The sequence below is a fragment of the Triticum urartu genome, chromosome 7 (assembly GCF_003073215.2).
Source record: "Triticum urartu cultivar G1812 chromosome 7, Tu2.1, whole genome shotgun sequence".
NCBI classification, from domain to species: Eukaryota; Viridiplantae; Streptophyta; class Magnoliopsida; order Poales; family Poaceae; genus Triticum; species Triticum urartu.
The window spans coordinates 618787081-618803319 of record NC_053028.1 but is presented as its reverse complement, the minus strand read 5'-3'; the positions used below and the strand labels follow the sequence as shown (position 1 = coordinate 618803319).

At 41.3% G+C, this 16239-nt stretch overlaps 2 protein-coding genes and 1 pseudogene across 2 annotated transcripts; 2 read left to right on the top strand and 1 right to left on the bottom strand.

Annotated features, from left to right (window-relative positions):
* The first annotated feature begins 6001 nt into the window (after positions 1-6001).
* On the top strand, positions 6002-9655 carry LOC125525189. Its single transcript, XM_048690201.1, has 4 exons — positions 6002-6305; positions 6582-6868; positions 7720-7940; positions 8914-9655. Exons 1-4 carry the CDS (start codon positions 6100-6102, stop codon positions 9469-9471), a joined length of 1272 nt encoding a protein of 423 aa, XP_048546158.1. The 5' UTR covers positions 6002-6099; the 3' UTR covers positions 9472-9655.
* A 3006-nt stretch (positions 9656-12661) lies between these two features.
* LOC125519196 lies at positions 12662-13178 on the bottom strand (annotated as a pseudogene).
* Positions 13179-15164: 1986 nt separating this feature from the next.
* LOC125523713 (histone H2A-like) lies at positions 15165-15836 on the top strand. Its single transcript, XM_048688778.1, has one exon. The coding sequence runs from the start codon at positions 15253-15255 to the stop codon at positions 15721-15723; it is 471 nt and encodes a 156-aa protein (XP_048544735.1). The 5' UTR covers positions 15165-15252; the 3' UTR covers positions 15724-15836.
* Positions 15837-16239: the final 403 nt, after the last annotated feature.

Below are 16239 nucleotides of genomic sequence, written 5' to 3'. Positions count from 1 at the left end.
TCAAAGCAATATTTAATGAAGAAGCTGTACGGGTCGGTCAAAAATAAAAAAGCAATTCCGATACCTTGCATGTACAACCTATCACGTATACAAAGTTAATTTATCGTCGGACACAAACGATTAGGTTAGTTTCCTGAAACAAAGAGAAAAGAAGGGGGGCCTACGTCGGCCATGACACGCACAAGCATAGGACATCTACGTACATGCCGCTTGGGTGAGTCCAAGCAATCTACAACAAGTGCACTTGCCCATCTAGGTCCTGTACCAATGTGAAAAAACTACGTGCAAGTCTTTACAAAAACATGCATCCAACATCAGACAACTTGAGTCATGCGTAGATATTAAAAAAACAGTCATGAACGGACGAGACTTGCTTGCTCCCCTTCCGTGTGCCCATCCATGCTCCCGCATACGTGGCTTGATTTGATTGAAACAAAATAAAGCCCGGCCCCACTCCCTTAAAATCAGGGGGGGGAGATGATTAGATTAGAAAGAAAAAAGGAAAAAATACAACCATTGGATGAGGTGTGAGCATGGAAAGGAAGCAGGCAAGGCGGATCCGTCATGAACATATAAAAAATGTACAGCTGGGTCTTTCCAAGAAAATATAGGTGCAAGTCTTTCAGAAAGAACATGCATGCAATTCATCTAAAAATATACATACAATTCCCAAAAAAGGAATTGGTGATCAACGCCGCCGAAACAATATTCGGGCCAAGCAAACAAGCATTCAACCTGTACAAACAAAGCCACTGAATTTATCATTTTAAGTTGGAATCTACAAGAATGTGGTTCATCACAGATGATCGAGGTTTTGAGTCAGATTGTTCAAAATAAACATACTAGATACATATACTATTAGGTGGACAAACAATACAATCAAATTTATATATGAACCTCTTGCGTCATTTAAATTTTTAATATACATTATACGTTATGAAATTTGGGATAAGGAAAAAAGCAACTTAATATACATGCGACCTACATAAATGAAGCTAACTTTTGATATATATTCCCGCAAAAAAAGCCCAGAATATATATCTAATTTATTTCGTAATTAAAACAACGAACAAATAGATTGCATCGTTACTTTATCATTGATTTAATAATTTTAACGCTTTAGATTATGTATGGCTGTTAAAGCACGAAGAAAAGAAAATATGAGTCGGATCTGAACAATAGTAAATAAAGAGTAGTACAAGTTAGTTAGAAAATTTGAGTCGGATCAGAACAACAGTTAATAAAGGAGCAGTACGGGTTTGTTAGAGAAATAGCGATCCCAAGTTTTAGTGTCTTGGGTGAAACTGAAATAAATTTGACAGTCTAATCTGGATTTGGCAGCATGCAATATATATAGTTATTGGACCAACAATAGGGGAACATCTCTCGGGTGATATCTATCAACATGCATGGGTTTCTTAAAAATGGATAAATGCATAGAGGTAAGGTTAAAATAGTTGTTGAGTACACATTGTATGGACAACACTATGCGTGTGTGAACCATTGGTTACCTCCGAGGCTTCACACAATTCAGGTGGTGGAGAGGCGACATCTTATACCTCAAGTATTAAATGGACAAAAATCACTTAGTATATGAGATAGATGAAATTGGGTGATTAAAAACAATGACAATATACTATGCGTGCGGTCAATAAGTGTATTAATTACATGACACAAAAAACGGTGTCCTCGCAAATTGAAATCATGCTAATATTCTAACGGCATAAATCGACCTAAAACAGACATGAAAATGACTAGAAAGAACAAGGCACTCCAAGAGTGAGCACAAAGGAAAGTATGACAATATGTTTTTAATAGCCAAAACAATAGGGAAGACACATATTGTGCCATTTTATGTTTTTTTGTGCAAAAATGTACAATGGAGGGATGGTATTACCTCATATGCACAAGTGACAAACAATTAAAATAAATAATGCCCCCCCCCCCCCCAAAAAAAAAAGAAATGGAAGAAAACATCTCAAAGGATGACACAAATAAATTATGTCTAATGATGAGATAGATTAAAGAAAAGAACTCTACTTAATCCTAGCTAACGATGGGAGCTAGAGTGTAAACTGGAACTTACATATTAGTATGAAAGTGTTGTTTTTGCATGGCAACCCACGGGATCTTTAACTTTCATTCTTAAACAGAAACATCACTATTGATGACTTAATAGATTGTTCAGTTGTGCACCTGAATAAGATAAGATAGTAGATCATGTGAAACAAAAATTGTATAGTCATGTGCTAATATATGTGGGACAAATAATTCATAGTCGTGTGGTAATATGGCTATATAATTTTATAACATTTAGAAATTCTATTATAAATAAATAAAAATAAACATTTTGCAATTAGAAAAATAAATAAAATACAAATAAAGAAATAATCATAACAATGTGTAACTAATCTAGCCACGCAAATGCGCGGGTCACACCGCTAGTTTCCTAACAAAACGAAAATCTGACTTAAAACTGTCATGTGGGTTGATTATCAATAATTACATGGGGTTTTCTGCAAAAGTGAAAATCTATACCTACTAATAAAACAAGGTGCGTTTCTCCAATATTTTCATCCATTCACCGTTGAAATTTTTTTTTATCCGAGGTGGTACTAAATTTATGTGCATCTACTAGAAAAGACAAAAAAGTTTCTCCAGAATTCCGCAATTGGGCCGGGCGCACCCCAGCCCAACAAAGCCAACCTAGTAATTATCCTGCCCAGGCGTTAAAAAGACCTTATTTGTCGCACACACCAACAAATAGTTCAAGGAACGCACAGGTCGCCCATGACTGGGCCGGGCCATTTAAACTAAATTTTTATACCTGTGTTTCGTTTTCCTTTTCACTTTTTTTATTTTACCGTGAAATAAAAATATACAAAATATATTCACAATTTAATTTTTTGTTCAAATATTCAAAAAATCAGCATTATAAAATTTTATTCTTGTTTTGAAAAATATTAGAAACTTAAAAAAAACTAGTTTCGGAATTTCTTCAACATTTCAAAAATGTTGCCATTTAAAAAAGATTCTGTTTTAGAATTTTTCGAGATTTTTTTATAAAGTTAATATTTTATAAAATGTTCCATATTCAAAAAAATATTTCTTTTTATTGAAAAGTTCACAAAAACAAAATAATGTTTGCGTCTAAGAAAACATTTTTAATTTTTTTTCTGAATGTCCCCCTTTTAAAAAAATTAATAATTTTGTGTTTTTATAAAATGTTCATCGTTTAAACATATTTTTTCGAACTTAAATAACTATTCGCGTTTCTAAGTTTTTTTTGTTTTTTTAATTATATGGAATTTTCTAAAAATAAATGTTCACATTTTTTTAACTGTCCAGGCTTTCAATTTTTTTAACATAAGTGCTAAAATAATCAAAAGGAATAAACTTCGTAATAAAGGGACATTCATGCCTGATTATGCTTGTGTAAGAGGATTTATGCGCTGCAATTAGTAATCCATCCAGTTACACTGTGGTAGGAGAGTGGTCGAAGCAACCGTGTCCCGATGGTCGTCACACATCCACCAAATGAGGAGGCATGCAAAAGAAAAATGGACGAGTTGGGTGATCGCCACCACGCCTACCAACCCCACCACTATTAAGATTTCACGAGCCAAACATGTCAGGAACGCACAGGTCGCCCATGTTTGATGCATTGCCTACGCGTCCTTCTTTTTGAACACCGAACTTTCAAGTTACTTGGTCGCCGACCTGTGGCATGGTGATCGCCGGACTTTATGGCGCTGATCGCCGGACTTGTGGCATTTTTTGGTAGCGGAAAATGTCATGTTTGAATTTAAACGGCTTGGGGCCGGCCCCTGGGGTCGTGACTGGGACCTAGATCGCCCCCAGTGCCTAAAAAGTGCCGGGCGATGGCCCGAAATAGCGCCGGCCGCTGCGCTTGGGGGCCGAACGAGTGGAGTTGCTCTAATAGGTATGTAAGCTCCAATTGAATATAGGGAGGTTATTGGGAGAGGAAGAGTTGTTCTATCACATGGAAGATCATTTCACATGTGGGACCTCTCCGCCTGCTTCATGAAATAATGGAGATAAAGCTGCTATTCTGTACATGTATGCGTGTGCGTTTCATAAAAGTTGCTGATGTGGCATCGGTGCTTACATGGAATGGTTGCATGTTTAAATGGGGTGGATAGACTGCATGTTAAGAGAAATAGGATAGTGGGGATGAACTATTTAGAGATTATAGATAACCCGTCACCTACTGATATATCAAATATAATTAAAATTTTGAAGATGGATCACCGACCTTACCATGAGTTTTTTTAAAGTCCTACTATTATGTGGTACTAAATATTAATTCCGTTTGGGAAATAAAAAAAGGTAGGATGGAGGATTGACGAGTATCCAACCATGTGTTCATTTTATCAACGAGCTTCAGCATTTTTTTTTGTGTGAAAGAACATCGCTATGTATCCAAAAATATATTTTTGTGTTCCCTTAATTACTTCCAAGTTATTGTCCAAAGATTCCTTGCTTTGTTTTCTTCAAATTGCTGAAGTTTCAGTCCTATGGTATACCAATGCTTAGATGTTGTGTGATTAACTCGATTGTGCCCCATATATTAGAAATCATACATAATGTCTAAACAATATGTTTGATGGAACTTTCGTGTTGAAATACGTTTTCCATAATTTTATACACCGTGAATGTTACGACCTTTCAAATCATTGTCTTATTATTTCTTGGAAAAAGTCGTAAACCGTAAATATGTGTACTATGAATTAGTTTCTCTTGATAATGTGGTTAGAAGCATGCCTTTGAATATATGACTTTCTAATTTCTTTTGGTGACGATGGTGTGATAATATATTAAATTGAAATAGGCCCAGTGACAATCCTGTTTTTTTCTATTGCAGTTAGCCTGTAGCGTTATTTCCAGAAAACAAGTCACTAGCATTCTAAACAAAATATTGAAGGCATTATCTTTGGTGTCCAACCATCCTTCATATTTATCTTGGTTATGCTGGGTAGTACTACAGAATACCTGGGCAGGGGTACTAATATTACATTCCAAGATGTACTATAATACGGGGTTAACTGTCTCTTAGTTGGGGGATTTTTCGGTGTTGTTAAGTTTCATATTCTGGCGTACAATTTTTGTTCCATAATTCTGCATTGCGGTAATCCTTGATATTTGCATTCATATTTGCCAAGCTATGTTGCTTTGTAGAGGATGTTAATTCTGAAATGTGCAATGCACTGGATGATTAACCTTGAAAGCCAAAGCATTGTAAATTAACATTTTGTTTGGACGATAATGTTTTACTACTTACTTTTTGTTATGTATAGGAATCAACATGGGATATTCAACTCCATTCTGTTTTTTACATGTTCATTATTGTTCTAAAATACGGTGAAGCAGTATTTTGCTTTTATGGGTCCCCGAACTTGCGGTTGCATTATTGTATTTTTTAAAGAGAAATATCAATTATTGAATTTGGTTTTAAGCTTTCCATATACACACGTCTATTTATACGAATTGTATATTCCGATCTTAGTAGATAAAATTGCATGTTTGTTCAAAAAATTATAAGACTATGATTGCATTTTGGATTTGCAAGACTTTGAGGATTTATCATTTTGTCTAACAATTAAAACATCATCAAAAAAATATGTATCCCTATACGTAACTAATATGTGAAAAATAAATTTAGACACTATTTGGTACAAAAGTAGCAAGTACAAATATCCTTGACCAACAACACAAAATACAGTGACAACAAACGTTCTAGCCCGTGCTGGTGCACGGGTTGATGATTAGTTTTTCTAATTAAATTGTATATAACATATTAAATTTGAAATCATGGTTTAAAAGGTACGGATACTTTTAAAAAAGCATTTGATATGTACCGCATGTTGATTAACCCAACTATCATGGAATTTCCTAACAAAACGAAAATCTGACTTGAAATTGTCCTGTGGGTTGATTATCAATAATTATCTAGGGTTTTCTGCAAAAGCGAAAATCTGATATAAGAGAGTAAAGAAGACCGGCCCCGTGCGTTCAGCCCTTTCCCCTCCCCATTCTCCACACCGGCACACCCCACCTCTCCCGCCGCCGCGCGCTCAGATGCCAATCCTCTGTCAGATTTTTCGTCTCCTCCGGCGACCTGGCATCGCCATCTCTCATGACCCACTGCGCCGCCTCTCCTCTACCTCGCGACCTCTCCTCTCTTTCATGGCCTCTGCCCCGCCTTACTGGTCGCCACCACCGCTTGCACGGCGAGGTTTCCCTCTCATGATGGTTCCAGATCTACCTGTCCGTCGTGTTTCCCGGTATGCTCTCATCATCTGATGCCAAATTTTTCGCCTTTAGTTTCTTATTATAGTTTTGGATCTGGATTCTGACCAACTGTGGTTTTTTACCCCTTTTAATTATCTGAGCGTATTCGAGAAAAATCCCTTTTAATTATCCTTATGTGTTGATTTTTGTAAATAAGGCAGGGGGTGTGGGGTCTTATAGTTAATCCGATGATTATAAAAGGGGAACCGAAAAAGAATTGAATTTTCTGTCGGGTGCTTAGATTTGCTCTTTATTCTCTTTGGTGATAGATTTCCACCTGGATCTCGGAGCATGACTAGTGGGACAACCTTGCAAGATATGAATACTATAGCCGGCAAACATGATGCATCTTCGAATATTGTGGACATCTCTGGTTGTGATGAAAACGGAAGGAGTGCAACCAATAGAAGGAGCGCATTGGTAGCAAGCGATGCCGAAGAAGATGATGATGTACTTGACCTGGGAATTCTTCCAAAAAGCACACACCGTGATGGTTCTTTATACAGGAACACTCATTTGTGGAAAAGGGATTATAATGTTGATGACCCTAGTGAGAGTAAGTAAATAATCTCTCTTTACCTATTTCAATTTGTTACAAGCACCTTTTTAAGCTATAGTGTCAACTGATGTGTTCTCAGTTGAAATCATCTGGCTTTTTTTCTTTACTTTCCTTACTTTTACAAGTTAAATGTAGATGCATTGGCATTCAGGAGTTGCATTTGTTAGGTTTTGCAAAGGTAGGAGAGGAAATTCTTCAGATTCCTGCATTACCTTAGTTTGGTTATCCTGGGCCTCCACCAACCCACCCCCCAGCTCAGTTCGCCACATGACTGGTTTTTATCCTTTTTGTTGTCACCATGTACCGTACAGAAATATGTTCATAAACTTGCATTTCTAGCACATATTTTTGTACCATGAGCATTGAAGTAGGTTTAGTTGCTCCCAAGTATGCAGGATGGAAAATTATGATTTTTATTATATAGACTGTGATGTTATCTACCATCAAAATAAAAAAACTAACTTACAACAAGACTTCTAGAAAGTGAAACAATAGAATATTTTTCATCAAGGGCTGAATTGACTTGTTTTAGTAATTCTTGGGGTAGACATAACAAATAAATAAATTTAGGGGGTTATGAAATAATCTGGGAGGGCGAAATGGACCTTTACTTGCTGACATGATGAAATGTTACCCGCTTTTTCTTTGGGTTTCCTAAAACAAAAACCTTTGATGGAGTGAAATTCATAGTAAAAAGAACATCGATAATTTCCATTTGGATGAAAAGGAAACTTCCAATAGGGCCATGGAATCCTCTAGTGGCACGCTTACTTTTTGTATGACAACTATTTTTTTCCTGTATTATTTTCCATTACAATTTAACTTATTTCTTTACTTTTTTTATGAAGCTCGGCTACCAGATCCCACAGATTGCGACATCCGCAATGGAGAATGCATTCGGCATCTACCTAATCGCGTGTTACAAATTTTCTCATTAAAGTTGGCTGAACTTACTGTGGATCTTGGCCCAGTAGAGTTGTATGGATACATAGCAGTGCGAGATTATCTGGATACATTGCGCAATTATGTTGTTAATATAAGCAGGGATGATCCCATCATTGTGAAGCAGGTGCAAATCCATACTTACCTACGATTATTTCAAGCAATAAGTCTACTTAATAACCCCCTCAAGTATAAAACAATGTATTTGTCCCCTTGAAGCATTCCATATGGTATAAAGTACCCACTGGGGAAGTTCTCACATTAGGTGGATGTTGCAGTGTGGGCGAAACCATCTGAGGAAATGATTTATACAGTATGGAATGGGGGGGGGGGGTGTCAAATACCTGCCTTATGTCAAATCTATTCATTTCACATTGTAAGGCCAAACCTAGTGTATGTATGGAACAGCAAGCACTCTCAAGTCTTGTGATTTATCAGTACAGACCTAGCAGAATGGTAGTTTGGATTGTTTAGGCCACCATTACACCAAGTTTATATTGTGGAAAGGTGATTTACTATGAGAAACTTATAAATTATGGAACTGAGTGAGTATATCATGTATTCTAAACAAAATCAAATAGAATAGTTCGGGCTCTTAGTTTCTACTTAACACACCAGCATGAATCATTGCATCACTATTAAGTCATTTTGTTTTCTCTTCTCATTTCGACATGCTTATGTAAAAATTGGGATCTGAACAATGTCAAATAAATACCGAGGGCCAATTTCCCCTCCCAAACACTGGTGTACACTATGTAACCAGTCAGTTTGATATGTGGCAAAGATGTTGGTCAGCAATTGTAAAGTATCACAAAATTAATATTGCTAGTAAAACAGCTTAGAGAAGCACACCCTCTGTTCCTAAATACTCCCTCCGTCCCGAAATACTTGTCGGAGAAATGGATAAAATTAGATGTATCTATAACTAAAATACGTCTAGATTCATCCATTTCTCCGACAAGTATTTCCGGACGGAGGGAGTATAATAAGTGTTTTGGTAGTTCAATTTGAATTGCCAAAACGTCTTACAGAGGTAGTATAAAGCTTTAGTTGTTTCTTACTTCCATATGAAGAGCTACTAAACAGTAACAAATTTGTAGGGTTCTCTCATCGACATGGCTGGCCCTAAGCGAGGGATAGATTTGATTTCCACTATTCTAGTGGAATATGACATGCGGATCAAGGTAGGCGAGGAAGAAAGGGATGATTACCAGCTGATTGATGGTGTAACGGACATAGACGACCTGGGCCCATGGAATTGTGCATTGAAAAATCGCATCCAAGGCGACTGTGGTGCGGTTGACTTAACCATAGCACGTGTCGATGACGCAGTCATGGCGAATATTGAAGTTGTTGTGTTAGAGGTGCAGAGCAGCTTTGATCTATGCTTGCGTTGTTTTATTGGTGGTTATAACGAAGGAATTCGGCTGTTCAATGGTACAATTGGCGAGTCACGTCATTTAAAGAGGTCTGTGGTTGCTGTAGTGGATGGTTCCACTCTGGTTTTGAAGTTCAAGGTGGCCTCGGGGCCATCTGGTTCAGTGGAACGATGTTGTTCCTTCAAGGCAGACATGCATGGACTTGATACTCGAGAGATAAAGACTGGTTTTGGGTTGATCTCAGTGAAGGTGACTTGGTCGACTTTGCTTACCGTCTAGTAGGCTTATTGTAGGGCTTGAATAAAGTTTGTCGAAAAGTTGTGTGTGAGGAATGGGCCAAGACCCGGTCAACAGTCTAGAGTGAATCATACGTGGACACTCTTGAACTGTTTAGGGTATCTTTACATGTTTCTGGTTAACATGCTTCAGTACTATTACCTGACAATCCTAGCCATTTGGGGTACACTAGTTTTGTTCACTCAGTAACTTCTGTAAGAGCATCTCAGTCGTTTTTTGACTATTTGGAGGGCAAAAAACGGCTCCAGCAACTTCATTTTTTAAGAACCACCAAACTTTGTTATTCATAGTTCACAAAACTGGGAAAATAACTGCGATCATGAGGTTGTCCCAACCAAACATGTGTACCACAATCTAAAGAATCAGAAAGCTTGGCTAGTAAATGGGCTTCTCTATTCAAGGCCTGACTCTCAGAAACAAAAACTACAATTAAATTTGGTTGTCCTTAACTTAATCTCAGCTACAATCAGACCATGAATACCAGTGCAGCCCATGTTGATATCATTAGCCACCTGCTTAGAATCAGTAGCCACTAGAAAATTGTGAAGTAGAAGATCATCCGCCAAAGATAGAGCTTCCCTGAAACTTCTCTCATACCATGAATTACTAGCGTACATGATCGCAAGTAATTTCTAGAAGAGTCCATGCATACAGCCACCACAGTGCCTCCTATACCAGATCTAACAAAATCTGTGTCAGTATGAATTTGATGAAGTCCCTCTTCGGCCAAAACAGTTGCCCCAAAACCAAAAGTTGCTGAATTTTATTTTGGGTTGCCCTAAAACAGGGCACAAGTATCGTATATTTTGGGTATGACTGCGGCACATTAGAACCCAGTTCCTTCCAGCAGTTGTTGTGTTTCTACTAGCTAAACTTGGTTTGTTCTCCAGACAGTATAATAAGAAACCTATTTGCGTTGGCATCACGGTTCTAATATTCCGAAACTGTTTGATCAGTGGTGCAGTGACACTAGTCTGTAATGTGTTCGGCAATGGACACTACTTCAATGTTGCCACCTGCATTTCTCTTAGTCTTAGATGAAGCATCTGGTGTTGGCACAGATGTGGTGTCTTAGATGAAACTCTGTTGAAAGTTTGAGTCCATCAGCAGAAAATGAATTTGTGTTTTCACAAAGGTTGAATTCTGAACATGGTGATGCTGATGCGCCCAGACACTCGGCCTATAAGTTTCCGTCATTTTCATTAGCACCTATCATTCTGAATATGGCGATGCTAATGCACCCATGTTTACTCAGAAAATGAAAATGCAGGCGACTTGCTGCATTTTGCTGCGCACCCGGAGTATATTTGGTTTAGCACATGTCGTAAATCTTCCGAATAACATGTGAACAAAATTCAGGTTTGATCCCATATAACACTACAAGAATACTAGTTTCTGCAGATTACATTGTTCGCATGCTTTGTACATTAGCTGACTTTTGTTTAATAAAATTAAGAGATTTTTTATCTGTTGCAATAGTTGTATAACAACTTTCGGTAAGCAATTGCGGAGCATCTTTTGCTTGCTTCTTGTTTTTTCTCTCACATGTTTGAGTTTAGATGGACCACAGAAAGGTCGCAGGGGTTGTAAAAGTCACGTGGATTTCATCGTTAAATTTTGTGTTCCATTTTCAATAGATTGGCTACAGTCTGGTTGAAATTTCGGACAGTTGAAGAATAGTGTACTTACTAGAAGCGGTTGTGCGACTTGCCGCGCCGTTTTTGAAACAAGTGTTTGTTCAGTGTTGGACTGCTTACATTTGAGACCGTAACTTTTATGGACCGGCTTCTTGTGTAGAGGTTAGCTCCCTTTTTGATGAAATTTTAATCAGGGAAAAGAATATTCGCCTCGTAAACTTATCTCTAATCACTTGACAAAGAACTTACCAACTGTAGCTAGTTTATACTCCCTCGGTCCCAAAATAAGTGTCTAAACTTTGTACTAACTTTAGTACAAAGTTATATAAAGTTGAGACACTTATTTTGATACAGAGGGAGTATTCAGTAGTAGAGCGAGTCACCCTCTATTATACTTATTCTGGAGCGAGCTAGTTTAGAGAATCGACCATAATTTTGTCAACGCCATTCTAGTTCTACAGTGCATTCAATAAGATAAAGTGCAACATCAGAAAACATTAATTTTGCCCATTAGGCATGTCGTCCAAACATATTGTGCCGCATGGTGCGGTGTGGAAAACCAAACCACACGAAAATTAACATTTCCTTAAGGTGGCATGTGCTTGTTGATAATGATCGTATCATTAAAAAAATACCACAAGGATGCCATCAACATAAACACCACACTAAACTAAAATTTCCAAATAATATTTTTTGGAAAATTTAGTGAGTGAGTAATAATGGTGAATATATCATGTTACAAGATGAATTTTCACATTAAAATGATGCTAAAAGGTGATCATCATTAAAAAATTGCCATGAAATGACATTTTTAACATTAATGCCACATGAATTTTTAATATAATTTCCAATTGGTTCAACCGTATTCAAAAAATGAAAACATGATTTTAGCATAATACTAGATTTATTTTCAATGCATAAACATAAAAGGAACTGAAACAACTTAGAAAGCACTAAAGATAAATAAAATGATTGATACCATAATTAGGTCCATTATAACCCACGGAAAAACGTTATAAAATTCTCTCATCATTAAAGTAACTTTCAACATAAATTTGGGCTCATATTTCTCATTTGAATAGTGCATAAATAATTTACATTGTCATAATATAGCAGAAAATACACTGAAAACATTTTCATAACTCGGCCCAAAACCTATTGGCATTATATATTAACTTAACCGGCCTAACAAATAAATTCACCCAAAAGAAAAACCATTTTCTACGACGATAGATATAGAGTCAACCAGGGCGTAGCCTGGAGGCGAAATTGGTCCATTACATTTTCTGGGGATCAAAATTGGTCCATTCTACGACTGAATGCCGGACAACATTCCCGCCTGGGTCTCGTCCGATCCAGTCGGACGGTCAGCGCCGTGCCTTATAGCGGTAAAAATTGCATATCTTTGATTGGTTAGTGCAAGTATCTTTATGCAAACGGCGAGGCAACGTTTTGCTCAAAACAATTTTTCATATCTTTGGTTTAGTGGATTGGTGGTAAAAATATATGAACGGATGGGAATCATATGCAAGAAATCAAACCAAAGCTACACCCTCATGAAAAAGCGAGCGACTGTAAGACCCAAATTCTAGCAGGCACCGCCCCCTGAGGGAGAGCACGAGGTGGAGCACGTAGCCGCCCTTGCCCTTGTACTCTTGCGCCGTCTTGTCGCCGGCCATCTGCTTGCCATCAAAGGTGAGCCTCTGCTGGACGGGCGGGATGCCCTCCTTCTCCTCAACACGCTCCTTGATCCTGTCGGTCGTGTCGGTGGCTCGATGTCGATGTCGATCTCCTTGGCGATGGGCATCTTGACCTTGATGGTGGTGCCGTTGCGGAGGCGGAGCACCAGGTGCTGCGTCGACTCCTTGTGCACGTTGTAGTCGCTAGCAAGCAACCGCCCTCCAGCTGCTTCTCGGCGAAGATGAGCTGCTGCTGGTCTGGCCGGATCCCTTCCTTATCCTAGACCTTGCCCTTGACGCTGTCCATGATGTCACTGCCCTCCACCTCCAGCGTGATGGTTTTACCCGTTAGGGTCTTCACGAAGATCTGCATCGTCTTAGGTGAGTCGCGACTTGAGTCGTCGAGGCTTCACCGGTGGCGAAAAGAATTGTGTTATGATCTCTTCTAGGTTTCTTCCAGGGACAGGGACCTCGGACTACGCGGATACACAACAAGGGCGAAGGGACAGAGTGAGAAAAACTAGGATTCATGTGGGAGGGGGGGGGCTATGGGCCTGGGGTATCAGAATCCGACATGGCTGCTGTCCGGACGTCCGCAAACCTCCGCCAGGTTTGCTTTTGGTTTTCATGAATTCGGATGCGCGGACAAGTCCACGGACGTTCGATGGACGGCGCCGGAGGGCACAAAGTATTCGAACAGTGCAATCCGGACGGTTATAGACGTTTACAGGTTGTTTGATGCATGACATTAGAGATACCGTGACAATGCAAGAACACTGCAAAAAAATAGTTTCACCATTCAACCTGAAATATTTTTATTTATGCAGAGTACATCCTAGTAAGGGCATCTCCCGCAAACCAGACACCGCATATGTCCGCGGATAGGGGGGCCAGTTCACGGACATGGATGTGGGAGCCGGCCATCCAATGCTATTTGCATACTTTTCAAATTGGTGTTAAACAAATCAGACAAATTACATGCAAACCAGATGATTTTTATTCAAACAGGACAAAAACATTTACATTTCGAGCATATTTTAACAAAACTATACCGCGTTGCGGTAGAACTAGTCTACGCGGCGGATCGCCGCTCTCACGACATGTCTTCCCTATATTCGGCAGCCCGCTCATTGGACTATCGGATGCCCTGGAGGGATATGCTTCAGCAAGAGGGGAAGAATAGCCTCCCTTCTTTTTATGTGAAGCACGAATCGAGGTGTTTTTGGGCTGGGGAATTGATGGACGCCGTGGTCTATGGCCCCGCTCAGCGCAAGACACCAGCTGTGTAACCAGGCGCCGCGGTGGTGATGGCTTTCGTGGGACCCAAGCGATGGACGTCTCCCATCATCTACTTTTCCTCGCCGTCTGCGGTGGTCGTGCGCATGCCGGCCTGCATCGACATGGCTTCTTTCCCCACCGGCCTGACGCGTTGCCGCCATTGCACGCGTCGGATTTGCCGAGAGACGGAGTTGTCCAACCTGAATGGGCAAGGAGGGAGTGGCGATGGCAGTGGTGGTGACGCCAGATCTGGAGGTTTTGCATGCAAGCCAACCTGTACCGAGCTGGCTCGCCGAGCAACCCAGGCGGCTGCAACGATAGAGAACTTCTTATGTTCGCCGGAGGCCATGGCGGGTGTTGTAGAAGGAGGATGTGGAGAGAGTGGAGGCGAGGTGTGTTTTTTGCTCGGCACATGGACACATTTACATAGCAGGCAGATGCGAGGAGCCAGTCGGAAAAGGCATTTAATGCTCGTCGGCACAGGAACAGATGTGTGGCGCTCTGGGCGTCATAGTAGTTCCTCAACACACACGCCTGTTTAAAGGAGGTAGGCGGCGGACAAATGTTGTTTCAATGCGGAGAGAAGGCGTGTGGCCAGCAAGCCGCTTCAATGCCGGCTCCAGTGAGGGGTCGCGTTCGCTCTGGGTCGACATGAATGCGGACATCTGGCTTCAGAGGGAACACGTGCGGGCGCGAGAAAGGGGTTTTTGATGGGTCTGGGCAGTTAGAAGCGGGCATGACAACGGCCAGACGCCCATAAAAACCCCAGTGTGTCTTTGGTTCATGAGAAAAAACACATCTGAACCAGATTGTAAACTGATAAAGGGTGCGCCGGATGACAAAAATAGGTCCAAACTGTCTAAATGATTGAGGGTGGTTTGTGTATTGCTTTGGAGATTCCCGTAGAAAAACAAGCACGTTATGATTAAACCATCAACAAACACATACTACTACAACAAATCCATATCTTGACCCAGAGGACATCGCAGCCGTTCGCTTCCCTCGCGATCCAACCGTCGAATGCCCGTGCACGCGGATCGACGGGCCCACCACCGTTCCTTTAAATACCCAGCCATCCTCATCTCTTCCCGTCAGAACACAAATCCCAAATCACCAACCAATTCCCCTTCCCTCCTCTCCCGCGTCCCGACGAGCACCGGCCGCCAGACATGGACGCCTCAGCCACCGGAGCCGGAGCGAAGGCGAAGAAGGGCGCGGCCGGGCGCAAGGCCGGCGGGCCCAGGAAGAAGTCGGTGACGCGGTCGGTCAAGGCCGGGCTCCAGTTCCCCGTCGGCCGCATCGGCCGCTACCTCAAGAACGGCCGGTACGCGAAGCGCGTCGGCACGGGCGCCCCCGTCTACCTCGCCGCCGTCCTCGAGTACCTCGCCGCGGAGCTGCTGGAGCTCGCCGGGAACGCCGCCAAGGACAACAAGAAGTATCGCATCGTGCCCAGGCACCTGCTGCTGGCCGTCCGGAACGACCAGGAGCTCGGGAGGCTGCTGGCCGGCGTGACCATCGCGCACGGCGGCGTGCTGCCCAACATCAACCCGGTGCTGCTGCCCAAGAAGACCGCGGAGAAGGAGCCCAAGTCGCCCAAGAAGGCCGCCAAATCCCCCAAGAAGGCCGACAAGAAGGCCTAGAGAGAGACGCGCACCCATTAGCCTAGGCGTTGTAGTGCTCTGTAGTGACAGTGATCGCTGTTTCGATGTAGATCTGTGTTGAAAATGTCAGAAATCTCTCTGATTTGAGGAAATTGTTTGTTCTTCATTTTTGGCGTTGCAATGTTAACATAGGTGCGGTGGAAAAACCCAGATCTGTTCGAATTTGTCAACGTTTATTCGCTTGTGGTACTGAATTCGCGTGTGGGGTGTTTTCCTTGGAAGTTTCAGTGATGCTCTGATGCCCACCATGTGTTCGGCCCCCCTGAAGCTGTACCTTGACAGCGGCGGAGGCGGGACAGAAGGCGAGTCCGCCGTAGCAGCACCACGTCCTCGTTGCTGGGTGCTGGCTACGGCGGTCATGCCGGCGACCCCTTCCGCGCCTACAGCTTTCCCACGCGTTTATCTCCGCGAACCCCATCCATCAGCATGCCGTACTGTATGTCGCACTCGTCTCTCAGTTGGGCCTTTGGCTTGTCTCAAAAAAAGAAGTTGGGC

Bases quoted from the DNA above. Each gene is read 5' to 3' on its own strand.
- LOC125523713 (XM_048688778.1), top strand. From the start codon at position 15,253: ATGGACGCCTCAGCCACCGGAGCCGGAGCGAAGGCGAAGAAGGGCGCG.
- LOC125525189 (XM_048690201.1), top strand. From the start codon at position 6,100: ATGCCAATCCTCTGTCAGATTTTTCGTCTCCTCCGGCGACCTGGCATC. The intron at 6,306-6,581 runs GTATGCTCTCAT...CTTTGGTGATAG, and splicing joins CCTGTCCGTCGTGTTTCCCG to ATTTCCACCTGGATCTCGGA. The intron at 6,869-7,719 runs GTAAGTAAATAA...TTTTTTATGAAG, and splicing joins TGTTGATGACCCTAGTGAGA to CTCGGCTACCAGATCCCACA.